Below are 20133 nucleotides of genomic sequence, written 5' to 3'. Positions count from 1 at the left end.
GGTCTTAAACATATTTGACATTTTTGAAACTATTATAAATGGTATCTTTATTTAAACTGCATTTGTTTGTTGCAACTCTTATAAATATAATTAATTCTTGTATACTGATCTGGTACTGAACAATTTGGTCAAACTGAAAAATTAATCCTAGTAATTTATATGTGAATATATATGTATTTTCTGTGTAAACAATTTGAAAAGTGACAATTTAAATTCTTCCTTTTTGATTTTTATAGTTTTTATTATTTTGTACTTATTTAGGATTTTTTGCATCTATGGTCATGAGTAAGACTGGCCTATAGTTTTCCATTTTTATATAATGCCCTTTTAGGCATTCAGTTTTGAAGTAATGCAGGCCTTGTAAAATAAGTTTGGATATATTGTTTACTTTTGTATCCTCTGAAAAAAAATTTACGTTAGACTTATACCTGGTATAATTAACTACTATGATCACATCGGACTGGAGTTTTCTCTTTTGGAAAGCTTAAATTTCAGATTTAATTTCATTGATACTTAAAAATATCTTCTTTCTACCTCTGCCATGTCCACAGGAAGGTAACACTGCCTCTTGACTGAGTCTACTTTCTACTTTTCTTGAATAGTTTTACCAGCTGTTTTATCAATTCTATTAGTCTTGTCAAAGCAACTTCTGGCACTGTGGACCATAACTCCTATATGTTTGTCTTCTGTTTCATTACTTTATGTTCCTATCTGTATCTTTTCCTTTTCTTGACCTTCCTTGATAGAAGTTTTTTTTTTTTTTTTTTGAAACAAGAGCTTGACAATTCTCACTGTGGTAACTCACTGTGTTACCACAGTTGGAGTGCAGTGGCATGATTGTAGCTGACTGCATCCTTGAACTCCTGGGCTTGAGTAATCCTCCTGCTTCGGCTTCCTGAGTAGCTGGGACGATGGGTGTGTGTCACTACACCCAGCTAATTTTTTTACTTATGTAGAGATGGGGTCTTGTTACATTGCCCAGGCTGGTCTCAAATTCCTGGCCTCAAGTGATCCTCCTGTTTTGGCCTCCCAGAGTGCTGGGACTCCAGGTATGAGCCACCAAGCCCAGCCTATAAATGTTTTTTGAATGTTACATTTGTGCTTTACAAAAAATTTTTCTACACATTGTACACTTTTCTGTCACTGTCCATTATCTGCTTTCTCTGAAAATTAGTAACTAGATGTAAAGAATAAAGAATTTCCACTGGATTTTTAGGAAGAATTTTATGTCATCATTGGTTGATAAAGGAAAAATCTCTTATTTTTTGGAAGAATACCAGCTAATGTAATCTCTTTTGCAACCAAAAATATAATAACTGATTCAGGTAAGCATCATCAATAGATCCTAAAAACATTAAGTGAAGGGTTGTGGGAAACAGGATATTCACACAGTGTCCAAAACACTACCTGAGAGATAATTCCTATTTCAACAACGGAAAAGCACATTTACAAAGTAGATATTTGGCTACTTTAAAATTTCTTTTATTTTATAACAACATTTATTGCTAGAGATTTGAACCAGCCCTACTTTAAACTTTCAATGTATAATGAGATACCCTGACATTCATGTGCTTCTTGATATGATGCTATGTGAAGAATATAGAATCACCCATGTCTTCTTGACAAAAAATGTTTACGCTTTAGCATAACCTCCAGTATAGAGGAAATATTAGGGTTAGAAAAACAGGTTAAAAATACTATAAGGCAACAATGAGTGAAATTCAGAATGTGGGATTTTTCTACAAAACAACTAGCTTGGTCTTTTTCAGAAGTCAGTAGATGAACCTGGAGGTCATTATGTTAAGTAAAATAAGGCATGGAAAGACAAATATTGGATGTTTTCACTCATATGTAAGGAGCTAAAAAAGTGGATTTCATGGAGGTAGAGAGTAGAATGATACCTATCAGAGGCTGGGAAGGGTGGAGGAGTGATGAAGAGAGGTTGGTTAATAGGTATAAACACATAATTAGATAGAAGAAATAAGTTCTGTGTTTGACTGCACAGCAGGATAACTATAGTTAATGATAATTTATGGTATATTTCAAAACATCTATAAGAGATTTGAAATGTTCTCAACACAAAGATATGTGAGACTCCTCTCCTAAGGCTTCTACAGCTGCAGGGCCCTGCGGCTCAGCCACTGAAAACACCAATGCTGCCACCAGGCCCTCAGAACCAGCTGTGAGGATCCCTACTGCCATCAGTTCTGCAGCCCTGCCCCTAAGGCTGCCACTGACCACCAATTTCCCTGTGGTCCAACACTGCCAGGGACCCACCAGCCTTGAGCCACCATCACACCCGGACAGGTTTTGAGCCAGACACCAATGACCACTGCCTAGATAGCCTCGCCTAGCTGTCACTGTCATCTCCATGAGAAGACACAGCAGACCGATCCCCTGCAATTCCTTCCTCCATGAAAAGGGTCCCTCTCAGCTCCTAACTCAAGCTTCCAACAGTGGTCTGGGAAGCAACCCACCACTCCGTAGGAAGATCATCCAGCACTGCCCTGAACTGTAACAATTAAAGGGGAATGAGATAAAACAGAATAGCTGCACTACAGGCTCTCAGTGCACCTGCAGCTGCCCTGTCAGGTTAATCGTCCAGAGTAGGACACAAAAGATACATCTAGGGACTCCTCCTTCTTCTCAATAAATAGGAGAGTTCCCAGAAAAGGAGCTTGAACAGGTGCTCTGTAAATCTATTAGCCCTGAGCTGAGAGAATAGGATTCATATGAGAAGAAACCAGCAAAAGAACTCTGTCAACATGAAAACAAAAAAACCAAAAAAGTAAAACAAAAAACCCAAGAGTTTGACATGCCCCGGGGATTATAATGGATCTACAGCAATGCATCCCAACAAAAATGAAACTGTCAAAATGTCAGAAATGCAATTTGGGATATGGATGCCAAATAAGATGGATGGAATTGAAGAGAAAGTTGAAAATCAACAAAAAGGAGCCAAAAAAAAATTCAAAATATCAATGAAAAATGTCACTAAAGAGCTAGACAACATCAGAGAGGACATAATAGAACTTAAAGAAATGAAAGAGTCATTAAGGAAATTTCAAAATACAGCAGAAAGCTTCAACAAAAGGCTAAACCAAAAAGAAAAGAGAATTTCAGACAAGACTCTTAAACTAACCCAGTAAGTCAAAGATACAGTCTAGAGAATAAAGAACAATGAACAAACAGAAATATGGGACTATATGAAGTGAACTAATATACCAGTTACAGGTATCCCTGAGGGATAAGAAGAAAAAGCAAAAAGCATGGAAAAATCTATTCAAGAGAATTATTAAGGAGAACTTGCCTGGTATTGCCAGAGATTTACATATTGAGATACAAAAAGGTCATCAAACACTGGGAAGATTCATAGCAAATAGGACATCTCCAAAACACATAGTCATCAATTTGGTTAAAGCTGCAATGAAGGAGAAAATTCTACAAGCAGCAAGATGAAAGCAACGACTAATCTCCAAAGGAAAACTCATCAGGCTAATAAGAAACTTCTCACTGGAGACCTTATAAGACAGAAGAAATTTGGGCACCATTTTTAGTCTTCTTAAACAGAATAAATCCAAGATAAAAATTCTGTATCACTGCAAAACTAAGTTTCATGAATGATGGAGAAATATAGTCTGTCTAGACAAGCAAATGTTAAGGGAATTTGTCACTACTAGACCTGTCCTACAGGGAATACCCCAAACTGCATTGTACATGGAACACCACAATAGATATCCACCAGTGTAAAAACACCCAAAAGTTTAACGTTCACAGCTTTTTATAAAACAACAGTGCAAGAGGGAAAACTGAACAATAAGGTATTAGCCAACCTGAGGAACAGAACAGCATCCCACATATCAATACTAACAGTCAACATGAATGGTCTGAATACTCCAATTAAAAGACACAGACTGGCTGAATGGATGAAAAACACAACCCAAATATCTGTTGTCTCTAGTAAACACATCTAAACCACAACACACAGACTTAAGGTGAAGGGATGGAGAAAAATATTCTATACAAATGGAAACCAAGAAAGCAGGTGTAGCCATTCTCGTATAAGATAATGTTGACTTTAAATCAACAATGTTAAAAAAAGACAAAGACGGTCATTATATAATGGTAAAGGGAGCAATTAAACAAGAAGACATAAAAATCTTAAATATATATGCACCTAACACAGGAGCTCCAGATTCATAAAGCAATTCCTACTACATGTAAGCAAAGAGATACCCCATAGCATTGTAATTGCCAGGGACTTCAAAACCCCACTGACGGAGCCAGACACATCACCCAAGCAGAAAATCAGTAAAGAAACAGTGGACTTGAATGGGACTCTAGAACAAATAGACCTAACAGACATTTACAGAACACTCTACCCCAAAACTGCTGAATATAATTTTTTCTCATGAGCAAAAAGGACATTCTCCTAGAGTGATATCTTAGGCCATAAAACATGTCTCAGCAAATTAAAAAAATACCGATATCATACCATGTATCTTCTCAGACCACAGTGCAATAAAACTAAAAATTAATTCCGAAAGGAATACTCAAATGTACACAAAATCATGGAAATTAAACAACTTGCTGTTGAATGATCCTTGAGTCAATGATGAAATTAAGTTGGAAATCAAAAGATTCCAATGTGAACAATAAAGGAGACACAAACTATCAAATCTATGGGATTCAGCAAAAGCAGTCCTAAGAGGAAAATTCAAAGCCTTAAATGCAAAAAGATCACAAATTAAGACCAAAAAAATCACAAATTAACAACCTACTGTCACATTTCAAGGAATCAGAAAAGGAATAGGAAACCAAACTTAAAGCCAGGAGAAGAAACAGCAAAGCTCAGAACAGAACTAAACTAAATGAAAACAAAAAAAACCAAAGGATCAACAAAAAGGTTGGTTCTTTGAAAATATAAACAAAATCGATTGACATCTAGATAGAGTAACCAAAAATAGAAGAGAAACTACTCAAATAAGCCCAATCAGAAATGAAAAAGGAGATATTACAACTGATACCATAGGAATACAAAACATTATCTGTGAATACTATGAAAATTTCTATGCACATAAATTAGAAAATTTAGAGGAAATGGAGAAATTTCTAAAAACAAACCAACTCCCAAGACACAATCAGCAAGAAACAGAAATCCTGAACAGACCAATAACAAGCAGCAAGATTAAAGCAGTAATAAGAAAATCCACCCCACAAAAAAAAACCGTGGACCAGATGGATTCACAGCTGAATTTTCTCAGACGAACTGGTACCTATTCTACAGAAATTATTCCATAGCATCAAGAGGGAATGAATTCTCCCAAATTCATTCTATGAAGCCAGTATTACCTTGATACCAAAGCCAGGAAAAAGACACAACAAAAAAAGAAAACTATAAACCAATAGCCCTTATGGCCATAGATGTAAAAATGCTCAACAAAATATTAGTGAACCAAATTCAATAGCACATCAAAAACAATAAATAAATAAAATTCACCATGAACAAGTGGGTTTCATCCCAGGGATGCAAAGATGATTCAACATATGCAAATCAATAAATGTGATTCACCACATAAACAGAAGCAGAAACAGACTATCCAACCATCTCAATAGATGCAGAAAAAGCATCTGATAAAATCCAGCACCCCCTTCATGATAAAAACCCTCAACAATCTAGGCATAGAAGAAACATACTTCAAAGTTATAAAAGCTATATATGACAATCCCACAAGTAACATCATGCTGAATGGGGAAAAGTTGAAAGGATTCCCCCTAAGAACTGAAACAAGATAAGGATGCTCAATGTTATCACTTCTATTCAACATAGTACTGGAAGTCTGACCCAGAGCAATCAGGCAAGAGAAAGAAATAAAGCGCATCCAAATCAAGAAAGAGGAGGTCAAACTATCACTTTTTGCTAATGATAAGATCTTGTATCTAGAAAATCTCACCAAAGACTCCTAGAATTGATTGATAAATTCAGCAAAGTCTTGAGTTACAAAATCAATGCACACAAATCAGTAGCACTCATTCTGAAGAAAGCCAGCTGGCAAATTGTGAGGATACTTCAGCAATACCAAAAAGGGGTCTATGTTGCAATGGAATGCCTTGCTCAAAGCCAGTGAAAAACTGAGAACTCCTGCTGATAGGCAGGTAGCAAGCCATCTTAGACATCATTCTCCAGCTTCAATCAAGCCTTCAGATGACTGTAGCTATAACAAAAATCTTGACTACATCCTCATGAAAGAATCCAAGCCAGAACCACTGAGCTAAATTGCTCCTGAATTGTTGAACCTCAGAAACTGGTGAAAAATAAATGTTCAATGTTTTAAGCCAGTAACTTACAAGGTAATTTGCTATACAGCAACATTTACACTTAGCTAATAAAAAAATTTCATAAAATATTTTGGTTTAAGTGTTTTTTTATCTAGACAGACTTATATGTTTCCTTAGGAATACAGAAAGTTATAAAAGAGTACTTTTAAACAAATACAGAAATATATCTTCCTGAAGTATACTGGTTTGTAATTACCTAATAACAAGACAATTAAGGTTGACTTGAGGCTTAAAATTTTCTTCAGTAAGGTAAATTTCCTTAGTTTTTCTTAAACAATCAGGGAGAGAAAGTGTTGCCTAATTTAGGTGACAAAAAATTGCTATTACTAGCTATTGTTGGTAAATAGTAGATTTGGGGTCACTGAGGTAGTGGTAGGCTCTAGAATTATTCACTTTATTTTAATAGCCTACTCATAATCAATGTTAGACATGCATATATGTCTGATCACAAGGGGTACGAGAGAATATATAGGTCACAAGTCATAGAATATAGGTAGGTTTTTTTCTTTCTAGGCAATGTTATCTGTTTTACATTGGAGACTGAATCTGAGTAGTACCATGTTTTAATCAAATTAACTAAAATGTTAACATGAAAGGAAATAAAGATTTAATGCATGTTCTTCATATTGCTTTCTTGAAATTGTAACAAAAATTTTTGTAGTAAGACTATCCACTCACCATGTGCTTTAATGCATTAAAAAGCAGTTTTCTCCCTGATGGTTTATCAAAATCAGCAATAATCCAGACAGTGACCGCAGAAATTACATTGTCATCTGAAAGTTTCAAATAGTATAGTCAAATTAATTCTTCTTAAAATCAAACTAAAAGCAGGGGAACATATGCAGTTAACACATAAAAATAATAATATACTGAAATTAGCATTTCTGAAAATAAGCAAATATTGCTAAAAATCATGTATGTACACATACATATTTCATATAAAAATGCGAGAAGAGTAATTCATCGTATATGCTTTATAGAAAACTCCCAGTGTTGGTAAGCAGTATTGCCTTCTAGCTACATTTACAAAAAAAATTGATATTTATGCCCCACATATGTGTAAAAGCAGATACTATCAAGTTTATTAGTAGATACAAAAAACAAAAACAGCAATATTTTTTCAGCTGCTTATTAGAATTTGGTTGGTTTTTGTTTTACTTTGTTTTGTTTGGCCTGCTTTGCTGTAGAGATAAAAACAAGAGCCAGTAAGTACAAGATTTAAAAAAAGACTGATTTTGGTTTCAGTATAGAAGCAGTAACTTTCTAACAGAGTAATCTAAAGACAGAGTGAACTATCTTTTAAAAGGTAAACATTTTTATGTGACAGAGATTTAAAGCAAAGGCCATACAACCAGTTTTTGAGAATGTTGTAAATTAAATCCAAGTTTCAACCAGGTGGCTCTGGATTACTTTCTAACAGATTCCATGATTTTATGTTCATAAAGTGGTCTGTCTATAAGAAATCTAGCAAATAATAAAACATAATGCAGTTCCCTCTTAAGATAGTCTGCAGCTCTGAATCTCCCAAGTGAAGGCAAAAGGATGTAAAGAAATAGGGAAGAATAAATAGAAACATATTTATCAGGCTTTGGGTTGTATTTCAAACATATCTCTGGACATCAGAATTAGTTTTGTTTTTTTTTTATTTTCTACACTTTTATTTTGTGGTGATTGTGAGACAAACACAGTCCAAACATTAGACTTCTCATCCTCCCCTCCCAAGAACTATCTGACTCCACAGCTCATGCACTCCAATTACAGCGGTTGTTGGGCTGAGATAATGGATTCTCACCAGGATTCCAGTTTATCCTTCTGAATCCCTTCTCATCCCTTAACAAAAATGCCACACATACACATGTGGTTGAGGTGAGGTCTTCTTTACACTCACCACCAGGGGGCGTGTGGGAGCACAAACGCCTCACCAACCTGCTCCCAGCTCCAGTGGCCTTCCCAGGAATCCCAACCTGGTCTGGTGCTCAAGTCACTGTATTCAAAGGGTCTCTAAAGAGCACTTAAAAATACTTTCACTTCTACTCCATCTCTAGCAGGGCTGTGCAGGTCTTTGTGGATCTTATTCAGTACTTCCCATCTATCCCTATTCTTTGCCTCCACTCCCATTTCACATCACCTATGAGTTAGAAGCTCTCCAAAGCAGGTGAGTCACTCCCCACTAATAGGTAAGGTGCTTGAGGGAGACGTGTTAACTGTTTCAGGCCACTTGGGGGCCTTTCAGTGCAGACTGCTTCAGGCCAGAAAGCCTCAGTCCCTTATCTTTCACACTGATGAATTTAATCAGTGGGCAACAGATAGGGGACTTGACACAGAAGGTGCTCTAGCAGCATCCCCAATTAGAAACCACCGACAGGGAGCAGGGGCCCCTGTGGGAAGATGGCCCACTCCTAATTATCCAGTAGCAGGAAGGGAGGTCCACACTGGGACCCCAAAGGTAACAGAGGGTGGGGGAGGCACCAGAGGAGGCACGAAGCAGCAAACAGCTGAGGTGCCAGCAGCCGAGGGTCCAGCAGCCCCCATGTTCAGCGATCCAGTAGCGTGGTGAACAGAGCATCTGCAGTGTGCTGAGTAGGACCAGGGCTCCTTACACAGATCGGATGTCCCTGTGCACCAGGAATCGCCCCATGCCCGCAGACACACCACAGAGACACGATGGACAAATGGACACACACACACACATTATATACACAACCTCAGTGATGACTTAGCACCTCACTTCCAGGAGTGTCTTCCGTAACCTACGTGCGTGTGTGGAGTTCACGCACACACAGCACCCACAGCCTGCTCTGCTCCATGACAGTACTGGGAAGGCCCCCGTGAATTAGCCAAAATCAAACGTGGGCCAGTGGGAGGCAATGCTTAGCTCTCCTCAGTGAGCCCATCACCAGCACCTAGTGTTTCCCCAGACTGACCAAGAGATTTTCCTATCTCTGTGCCCCCACCCCCCACCATAAAGCAAATCCATTCTGGTTTCCTAAATCAGTTGTGAATAATTCTGAGTCAACCCCTTGGTAATTTTCCTGGGGTTCAGTTCCCTCTAGCACTATAATGGAGGAGGGGGAAAAGACACACCCCATTTGATCTTGCAGAACAGAAAAGATTAATGGGAAAGTGTTTTTTAAAAAACAATCACAAAGAAGCTCCCAACTCAGTGGCAGTCTTGCACATATGTACAATGAGTTTACCAGCCCGTAAATATATTTGACCAACACAACCTCATGCTACGGTGTGTACAAGGGTCTGAGAGTAAATGACTGGCTATCATTTCTTGCTCTGGGCGAGCATTCGCTTCTTTGCATCTTCTTCTCTAAGTCACTATAAGGTGTCAGTGTCAATCATTACCCTCTCCAGGTCCTGTCGCAGGTGTGTGAACAGCTGCGGCCTCCTAAGCAAGACATCCTGCTCCCGCTTGGCTAGACTGTCCTCTTCATCTTTCTTTGGGGTGATCAGGGGCTTGTTGAAGTTGACCTTCCTCTTCAACTTCCAGTACTGGTACAGGAAAACCACTACTTCCCCGTGCAGCCTCAGGGCCCTGGCAACATCCAGCAGGTTGATGAAGGTGTAGAACTCATCCTCCAGCTGTTACAGCTTCTGCTTATGGACACTCACCCGGTGGGCCTCCTCCCGATTCTGCTCAAGGCTGGCAAAGGGCTCCAGCGGATTCCGGGGGGAACACTCAGGGGTCCCATTCTCCTGTGTGCCCCCCTCGCCGAGGCTCTCCTCTGGTTTCCTGTGTGAGCTGTGCTTCGGGCAGTAGGACTTCAACTTAACTTCATCATTCTCTGCCAGGATGGTCTTCATCTCCAGGCCCTGGTCAAAAGCACAAGTCACGTGGAAGGCTGTGCGGCAGTTCTTCACAGAGCACTGTATGGAGGCCCCAAACTTCTCATTGCAGAGGCTACACACCAGTGTCCACTGACTGCTGGGGATGAGGGACACCTTTGTGATGGGCTCCATCTTCTCAGGGCTGCCAATGCTCACCTCAGGGATCCACAGGGCACAGCTGATGTGGACCCACTTGGTTCTGCTGTGGGTGGGCTTCATAGCTCCACCTTTCTTGGGACACAGCAAACATTTTGGCTGAACCCCCAAGGCACATGTCCAGCACAGCCAACTGCCCTCTGGTACCTTGAGGATTCCATAACAGGCCTGGTGTACACAGATGTTGCATTTGTCACAGAACACCATCTCATTGCTGTCCTCGCCATCAGGTGACTGGCAGCTATCACAGACGACATCTTCATCATATTCAATGCCCAGTCCTTCATCAGTCTCTATAGCATGATTCATGTTGTCGTAGCAGCACTGTTCAAATTTCTCCAGGCCCCTTTCCATGGTGTATTCATCCAGTTCAGGCATTCCCATCTCCTTAAATTCCTCATTCGTCAGCTCCAGCCATGCAGCATCCATGTCATTGAGGTCATGTCGACATACGCTGTCACCCAGCGTCTGAATAGCGACATAGCCCAACTCTGAAGGCTCAGAGCCTGACGAGATGATGTACTTCTTGGGCCTAATGAACATGAGGGATTTCTCTTCAGACAGGACCCTGGCCACGGGCTATGGGATGGTCCCTGGGCTCACTGGCACCTGGGCCCCTTTCTCCCACTCCTGTCTCCAGGTATCTGCCAGCACATAGTACTCATCCGGGTTCAGCTGGTAGGAGTCATGCAGCTTCATGGCGGTGATCAGGTCTGTCCTAAACACCTCCGAAGGCTTTCGATCTTCATGCCTGGAGCAGGAACTTCTCCTGTGCTGGGATCAGGAATTCTGGGACCACGTAGTTGACAAGCTGCCATTGTCGTGAGAATCCTCACTGCTGCTGGGAAGGCGACCTCATTTCATGATCTCCCCGGGAAACAGCAGGCAGCCTGCTGCAGTGAGGTTTGGCTGAGGCGTTGGGCTACACGCTGCATGAGTTCAGGCCAGGCCGTTGCCAGTGGAGGAGCGGGAAGCAGGACTGGCGGGAAGTGGGGCGGGCCCCTGCTCTCCCGGCACTCACGCAGGGAGGCACTCTCAGACGGGCGTTTGGCTTGCTATGGAGGAAGGACTGTGTGAATCAAACTCACTTCTCAGAATAAGTTAGTTTATAATAAGCCCAGCATGTTGGCTTGCACCTGTAGTCCCAGCTACTTGGGAGGCTAAAGTGGGAGGATTGCATGAGGTCAGGAGTTCGAAGTCAGCCTGAGTAACATAGTGAGATCTCATATTAGATAGATAGACAGACAGATAGATAGAGATAGATAGGAAGGGAGAAGGAGGAAAGGAGAGGGAGGATAGAGAGAGGAAGGAAAGAAGGGTGGTTTAGCCTATAATTAATCTTTAGTTAAATCATTGCAGTTTAAAAGAATGTTAACTGAGAACCTAATTTTCTCTTATTTTAATTTCTATAAATGTATAAAGAAATAATAGAGCTTTGATAAATTTATTTAGCACTTCTGAAATATTTCTCATTTTACTAGCAGTGATGGTGAAAGTATTGACATTAAGAAGGCATTGGAATTCTTTTCTTCTTTGAAAAGAATGTATTACTGCCTTACTCTTAAGTTGCTTCTGAAGGTTACAAGTGGAATAAATGCTTTTTTGTTACTTTTTTTTCATTAACTAAAACCTGTCTTATAGACAGACCATTTATGAACATAAAATCATGGAATCTGTTAGAAAGTAATCCAGAGCCACCTGGTTGAAACCTGGATTTAATCTACAACATTCTCAAAAACTGGTTGTATGGCCTTTGCTTTAAATCTCTGTCATATAAAAATGTTTACCCTTTAAAACATAGTTCACTCCATCTTTAGATTACTCTGTTAGAAAGTTACTGCTTCTATACTGAAACCGAAATCAGTCTTTTTTTTAATCTTGTACTTACTGGCTCTTGTTTTTATCTCTAGAGCAAAGCAGGCCAAACAAAACAAAGTAAAACAAAAACCAACCAAATTATAATAATCTCATTTATCTGAATATTTAATTGCACCCTAACAAATCTGTGGTCCCACTATAGACTTCTCTTTTTTAAACTAAATCCTTACTGCCAAGTGTGTTACTGTCTCCCTTCCTCTGATTGTTACTCCCAACTTAAAACATCTAAGATGTTTAATCAGAATGCAGAACTACTACCTTCTTTGATCTGAGAATTGTACTTTTATTCATGCATCATATCAGTTTATATAATCTTGAAAAGTTTTTTCCTGTCTTTAAAAGAGAAAATAGCTTACTTAAAAAAAGGCAAAAAACCAAGATGAACCCTTTCTGCATAATGATAAATCAGAATAAGGGGCATCATTTTCCCAGTACAATCCTTGAATCTTAAGAATTATAAACTCTCCAATTGAAACTTAGGCCTCTCATCAAAAATAGCAACATTATCCAAATTTATTATGCAACCACTTTACTGAAATTATAAGTTTTTATCACTTTAGGAATACATTCAGGTAAATAAAATATGCTTATTACCTTTTTCAGTTAAATAATGCATGTTCTTTGCAATTACAGCACTCTTGTCTTGTGAATCCAAGAAAAAGAAAGTAGAGAAATCTTCAATATCAGCAGTTACTGAAAAATTTCATATTAAATGTTGTTAAATAATGAATTAATAAAGCATTAACAACTCAGTAAGCACTTGTAAAACAATATATGGAGGATTATTTTACCTGATGTAGATATTAAATTAAGGTACTGACGTTTAGTGTGAAAAATCAAAGAATTTATACGGGGTACAACATTTTTCCTGTCCATTAGAAAATCAATTGCATTTGTTCGATCATTTAATGTGCCCTAAAATAACAAAAACATTATTTAGGTAACACAGGCATTTTATATGCATGTTTTAAAATCATACAAGTAATATATATTTGAAGATTACTTAATCTAAAATAAACCAATAATATGTAATTCAAGATTATTGCAATACATTTTCTTGTAAAAATTAAAGAATCTTCTTTCTAATCAAGCAATTTTTGATGTAATCACACACAAGATAAATTTAATTATTATTTTTTAAATCACTATTAAATGACCAGGATGAAAATTTTTACCAAATTAACTTTCATAATTAAAAAATTATAAATACAAAAATGTTTATAAATATCATTCATCATGTATTTTCTCATAAATGCTTACTTACCATAAAAACATCTTTTTGTAAATATATAGATGCAGCCATCATTCGCTGAAGAACAGCCATTTCTAGTTCTTTAATATTCATTTCTTCATGGCTAAAGGGTTCACCGTTATAAAGAGCTTGAGGCAAAGGACCCAGGCCAGTCATCTTATAAAAGCTTGCTCCAGCCTATTCCATTAAAAGAGTGGTAGACAAAATATGGCTGTTTAAAAAAAATATATAAGAAAAAGAGACATAGACACATTTTTATGTGCCATAGAAAAAATGTCAGATTTGCTAATTTTATCTGTCTTTTCCAAACATTTCTTAAGGAAAATAATTTAACTACATAGAGCAGAAGTCAGGAATCTTTTTCTGTAAAGTGCCAGACAGTAAATATTTTATGCTTTGTGAGCCATCTAGTTTCTGTCACAATGACTCAACTCTGATGTTACAGTGTAAAAGTAGTCGTAGATAATGAATGAATGAGTATGGCTATGTCCCTAAAATATCTTATGTAGAAAAGCAAGCAGTGGGTGGGCTTTCTGGCCTAAATTTAGAGTAAAACATTTACTTAAAAATAAAAACCAAAACATTTATCTGCATCAGAGACTTCTTTATTCCTGTATTTATTTATTCAATAAGCATTTATTCAATCATGCTGCCAGCATAAGGCTAGACACTGTGAATACAGAACTGCAATTCTTCCCTCATGGGGTTCACAGATATACAAACAAAATATAGCCATGCATAAGGTTCTACTGCGACCCAGAGGAGAAGCATCTAAGCAAGTTTGAGTATGGAGAGAAAAGGACAAGAGAAGGCTTCTGTTAGGGAATGATACTGAAAAGTCTTAAAGGAGTAATAAAAATTTGCCAGGGAGATAAAGAGAAAAAGACATTCCAAGTGAAGAGATAGTATAGCAAGGACTAGAAGGGAAGTGAGAATATGGCATATTTAGGCAATGCAAATTTGCTATGTTTATGAGGTGTGATATATGGGGGAGACCTGTCAGATATGGGGTGAGGGGTTCCGTGTGAGGCCACATCATGAAGGTCCTCAACATTTGCATTTTATCTTATGAGAGTGACTGAACAATTCATTCATTTGATATTCAATACTAAGTATTATCATTATTATAGCCAAAATTCTCATAAACAATCTAAGAAGTAGATTGGGGGGTCTGCGGTATGGGCACGACAAGCACCCGCGGCAATCTCTGAGCGTTCGCGGTCGGGGCCCCCCCTCATCCAGCCGCCTCGTCTCCAAGAGAAAAATCCCTCCCCCGCAGTAACGGAAGAGGGCTCGCCGAGGCAGGCCACGGCAGGGGCCACCACCGGGGGGACATAAGATATTAAATCCATTTTACAGATGATGAAACAGAAAGACAGATTAAGTCACTTCCCATGTCACACAGCTACTGTTGTGGAACCAGAATTTGCACCCAGGTAAGTCTGACCAAGAGTGTGAACTCTTAACCACTGTATTATAGTATCTCTGCATTATTGGGCACCTCCTATGCATTAAGCTCATAAATGTATATAAATTATAAGGAAACTCTATTCTAAAGAAACTTATAGTTTAACAGAGGGAGATATGGATACATTATAAGTAAGTGTGAATATAGTATCCTGGGGGTACAAATGAGGTCATGGTCAATTCTACCTAGGGCAGGGGTTCATGACAAATAATATCAGATTTACTTATTTAAAAAAAAATAATGGTAACAGTGTGAAAGAAGAGCATATACTAGGGATACTGGGTTAGGGGCTAATGCGCAAATATGGGAAAGAAAAAGCAACAGCCAAAAGAAAAATCAGAGGTAATAGGCAAGCAGAGAATGAGGCAGTTTTTAACATATTTAATGGGTTCTGAAATATATAACGGGTAGAACTGACAAAACTTGATGACATACTGTTTGGGAAGGTGTGAGGGAAAATAATTAGTTTAGGATGACTATCTGGCTTCCAACATAGGTGATCTGGGTGAACAGTGATATTATCTACTCATTAGGATAGGCATAAAGAAGGAAAAAAGGTTAACAGTAAAAGGGAAGATGATGGGCTTGGTTTTAGGTTCTTTTAAGATGCTTACAGGCAATCCACTAAGCAAGTTGAATACATAGGTTTGGACCTCAAGAAAGATGTAGATGTTAAAAACACAGGCCCTTTTCTGCTCTTACTTCTATGATTTCCAATTAAGCAACCTTGCCATTCCAAAAACTAACTGCTACAAATGAGCCAATGACACCAAATTTTACACTTTTATACTACAGAACGTATATCTAATCACTTACTTCTTGTTTGAAAGTCTCACAGGCACCTCAAATCCTACTGAAAAACTGAACTTCTGATCTTATCTCCCCATCTGTATCTCCTCCACTCCTTTCCAGCTTGGCAATGGCAGCATGACCCTCCCAACGAGTGTTCAACTAAACCCTGAGAGTCATCCTTGACAATTTCTCATCCCCTCTACTCTATCCAATCCAGCAGCAGATCCTGGATGGTACTTCCTAATTAACACACATGTGCCCATTTTTCTCTGCATCTACTTCCTCCAAAAGCCTAATAGCCTATCTTACATCTCTTACCCACACATTTCTAATCCATATCACCATACAATCTTACCCTCCAAGAAGCCATTCTCAATAATGGAGAATGCTCTTTTGGGAAAAAAATGCATGTCATTGTCATTTCACTGCTTTTCAGGTTTTTTAATACTGCCAAGGTCTTCTATTGATAAGAATTCACATTAAATATTGTTCACAAGACTCCATGTAATATGACCCTGTGCTTACCTCTCCAGCCTCAGCTCAACTTTACCCCATGACACAAACATAACATAAGCTTGTAATCTGTATAGTAGTAATACCAGCTTCTCTGAGTTCCTTCACATTGGACCTCTTAACATTTTTTCTGTCTGGAATGTGCATCTCTTACCACCTCTCTGTTTTCTTTTTTCTAACTCTTTCTACTGCTTCAGGACTTAGTTAGCTTAACTATCATTTTTTCAGAAAAGTACTCCTTTCCCCATGCCTCAGAGAATTCCTCTTTTATTCACTGTGTTATATATTTAGTGGGTCCTTTCCAGTGAAGGCTCCTGTCCATCAATTTTGGGAATTTCTTTGTGTATTATTTTTCTTTCTCTTTGGGAACTTCTTTGTGATGTTACCTTTTTTTTCCTCTTCTCTCTGAATCATCTGGGTGGAGTCTTTAATTGTTTACCTTTTTGTTCAAAACCAACAAGTAAAATTTGTATGTATCTATGGTGTACAATATATTTTGATATATGTATATGCTATGGAATGCCTAAATCAAGCTAATTAACATGTGCATTACTTCACATACTTCTCATATTTCCGTAGTAAGAACCCTAAAAATCTACTTTCTTAGTAATTTTCAAGTTTACAATATATTGTTATTAACTATAGTCACCATAATGTACAATAGATTTCCTGAACTTACTTCTCTAGTCTAACTGAAATTTTGAGTTCTTTGACCAAAATCTCCCAATTTCCCTACCCTCCAGCCTCTGGTAACAAATATTTTCTGTTTCTGTGAGTTCCACTTTTTTTTTTTTTTAGATTGCATGTGAGGGAGATCATGAGGCATTTGTCTTTCCATGCCTGGCTTATTTCACTTAACATACTACTCCAACTTACCTTTCTTTCTTTATCAAATTTAGAATGAATTCCCAAAATATCCCAAATACTAGCATGAGGAAATTTATTTTGGAGAACATTCTTCACATTATCCACAGTGAGTATACTTTGAGCCTTTAATTTTTGGTACATCTGTGAAAACAGAGATGTTATAATTAATTTTCCTCTTATACCAATTAGCTTTCTTTCTTTCTCTTAGCATGCAGATAGATTTGTAAAATAAAGAACACATTTTTTATTTGTAAGTTCTAAGCATACTAATCGTATATACATATACCACACAAAAATAAATGTATAATTTTCACCATAAAATATATCATCTAATAAAAATGCTTTTAAAAATATTCTATAGGGGGAGGATCAAGATGGCGGATGAGAAACATCGCCAGACAGTGTGTCTCTGAAGAAAAGACAGATTTTAGCAGAAAATAGAAAAAAGAAGCAAGAAGACGAGCATACAGCGGACGAGGGTTGGAAGGAAGGGTACGTGACACCCGAGGAGACTCCACGGGAAGAGGCTGCGCAAGAAAACTGGAAGCTGAGACCACCGGAGCAGCCCGGAGACCAGCGAGAAGGGTAGGTAGATAAGTCACCTTTCCCCTCACCTGCATTTGGGACTGCTGGTGAACTGTACAGCAGGTGGAGAGACCTGTGGACACCAGCCCAGACACAGCTCACTACAGCTAGCAGTGAGCCTGTAGCGGACATGAACCAAGCTCCCAACTCCCTCTGGGCACCTCCATCTGCACAGACCCAAGCTGCGCGGATGGTGCCATATTGCCTCCTCCTCCCCTCTGCCGACCCTACCCACGGCTGACCAGAGAGAAAATACAGCCACCAGCCGGAGGCACCTCCAGGGAACGGGACCTTCCCTTTTGGGACCCTACAGCTGACTCAGGGAAACTCAGACTGTGAGTTCCCTACCCACCAGCCCTCCCAGGTGCAGCTGGCGCGGTGTTCCCGGAAGAATAGTGCCGACTCAGAGGCTGAGAGACATAGACACAGCTTCGGCTCCCTGGGGGTAAACTGGGACCAGAATTCCTCTCCCTGGTGGGGATACGGTTTGAACTCTGGGACCCAGGGGTCGGACCTGCAGACCAGATCCCCTGCACCGAGGGCTAGCATTGCCCGGGGCACAGAAGGGATATATGTGAACAGCCTACTGAGGTGTGTGTGCCTTCAGGGGCATATCAGCGTCCTAGAGGGCAACCCTCCTCCCAAAAGGAGGCCGTGCCCCAAACCCAGGTGGCGTTTCTGCACAGGGAACCTCCCCACCAGCCACACAATCCAGGGAGGCCTGGTGGCATGTGGTCTGGCCTGCTGGCAGAGGCCCAGGAGTAGCTACAGAGTTGGGGAGGGTGGAAAGAAGCGAGGCCCGCTCCAGACTGCAGGTTTCAGACAGCCCCACTCCCACAAGCAGATTTACTGGCTGAGCCGGGCCATTCCAGCCCTGCCCTGACAGTTTTCCTGGAAGCAGAGAACAGAACTTTGACCCCTGCTAATGGCATTGGTAGTGCCTGAGGGCAGGCTTACCCAACCCAGCTCCGCCCAGAACAAGAGCTGATAACAGGACACAAAATCAACAGCATAGCCTGTTCCTCCAAGCAAGTGCCACCTACTGAAAGGGACGGCATCCTGCACAGCCATTTCACGACACCCACTGACTCATTATACAGGGAGTGGTAAAATCTCACCCACAGACACCACCTAACGGCTCAGAAACTAAACAAGGCGTGTGAATACCCAAACAAAAACCTAAAGGAAAGAAACAACAATGGATCGAAATGGGAAGAAATCAGTGAAGGAACTCAGGAAATATGAAGAACCAAACGGAAAACACTCCCCCAAAGAGGAGCACAAGCCCCCTAGAAACGGACACCAACCAAAATCAGGCAACCAAAATGACAGAAGAGGAATTTCGTATGTGGATCATAAGAACACTCACTGACCTGCAACAACAACTCAATCACCAACACAAAAAAAAACACAAAAAGCCTCCAGGACCTAGAACAAAAGTTCACTAAAGCAACAGACACAATGAAGAAAAATTTAACCGAACTCCTGGAAATGAAGAATCAATTCAGGGAACTACAAAATACAGTGGAAAGTCTCAAGAAAAGGGTAGATCGAACAGAAGAAAGAATCTCAGAGCTTGAAGATAACACCCTCCAATTAAATTAAACCATCACAGAGACAGAGCAGAGTAACAAGAGAAAAGAGCAAAGCCTACAAAAGATGTGGGATTATGTGAAGAAATCTAATGTGAGGGTCATAGGGTTACCAGAAGGGGAAGAAGACATCACTCAAGGGTTGGACAAGCTATTTGAAGATATAATAGAGGAAAATTTACCAGGCCTTGCTCAAAATCTCGATATACAAGTTCAAGAAGCTCAGAGGACCCCTGGGAGATTCAATGAAAACAGGAAGACGTCACGACATGCAGTCATCAGGCTGACCAAACTATCAACTAAAGAGGCCCTTCTAAGAGCTGTAAGATGAAAGAAGCAAGTGACATACAAGGGAAAGCCAATTCAAATAACACCAGACTTCTCTACTGAGACTTTATAAGCAAGGAGAGACTGGGGCCACATTCTCACTCTTCTGAAACAAAACAATGCCCACCCTATAATCTTATTCCCTGCAAATCTAAGCTTCATATATGAAGGAGAAATAAAGACATTCTCAGACAAGCAAAGTCTCACAGAACTCACCAAGACAAGACCAGCCCTACAAGAAGTACTCAAAACAGTGTTACTCATAGAACACCATAATAAAAACTCACGAATATAAAAACAACCAAAACCCAAAGATTAAAGGCCAGATAATTCAAGAGGGAAATCAAAGCAAGAACATCCAACCCAACAGAATGAACAGTAATCTACCTTACCTATCAGTTCTCTCAATAAATGTGAATGGATTAAACTCTCCACTCAAGAGACATAGGCTGGCTGAATGGATAAGAAAATATAGGCCAAGTATATGCTGTCTTCAGGAAACACATCTAACCTCCAAGGATGCATAT

At 39.4% G+C, this 20133-nt stretch overlaps 1 protein-coding gene and 1 pseudogene across 4 annotated transcripts in view; both read right to left on the bottom strand.

The window, feature by feature from the left end:
- UGGT2 (UDP-glucose glycoprotein glucosyltransferase 2) overlaps positions 1-20133 on the bottom strand; it is a 206599-nt gene that overhangs the window by 87861 nt on the left and 98605 nt on the right. For all 4 annotated transcript variants that reach the window (XR_012922423.1, XM_012769727.2, XM_012769731.3 and 1 more), the window contains 5 exons: positions 17112-17243; positions 13475-13639; positions 13002-13125; positions 12805-12903; positions 7018-7112 (listed from right to left, as the gene is read on the bottom strand). Coding sequence is in view for 3 of the 4 variants with exons in the window: in XM_012769727.2 (XP_012625181.1) it covers positions 7018-7112; positions 12805-12903; positions 13002-13125; positions 13475-13639; positions 17112-17243 (615 nt within the window). In the remaining variant the exon portion in view is untranslated. The remainder of the gene's footprint in view (positions 1-7017; positions 7113-12804; positions 12904-13001; positions 13126-13474; positions 13640-17111; positions 17244-20133) is intronic.
- On the bottom strand, positions 7975-11334 carry LOC105874153 (protein Jade-1 pseudogene; annotated as a pseudogene).

The sequence above is a fragment of the Microcebus murinus genome, chromosome 13 (genome assembly GCF_040939455.1).
Source record: "Microcebus murinus isolate Inina chromosome 13, M.murinus_Inina_mat1.0, whole genome shotgun sequence".
NCBI lineage: Eukaryota > Metazoa > Chordata > Mammalia > Primates > Cheirogaleidae > Microcebus > Microcebus murinus.
Note: the sequence above shows the minus strand (reverse complement) of the source record. Positions and strands in the feature narration are given on the sequence as shown.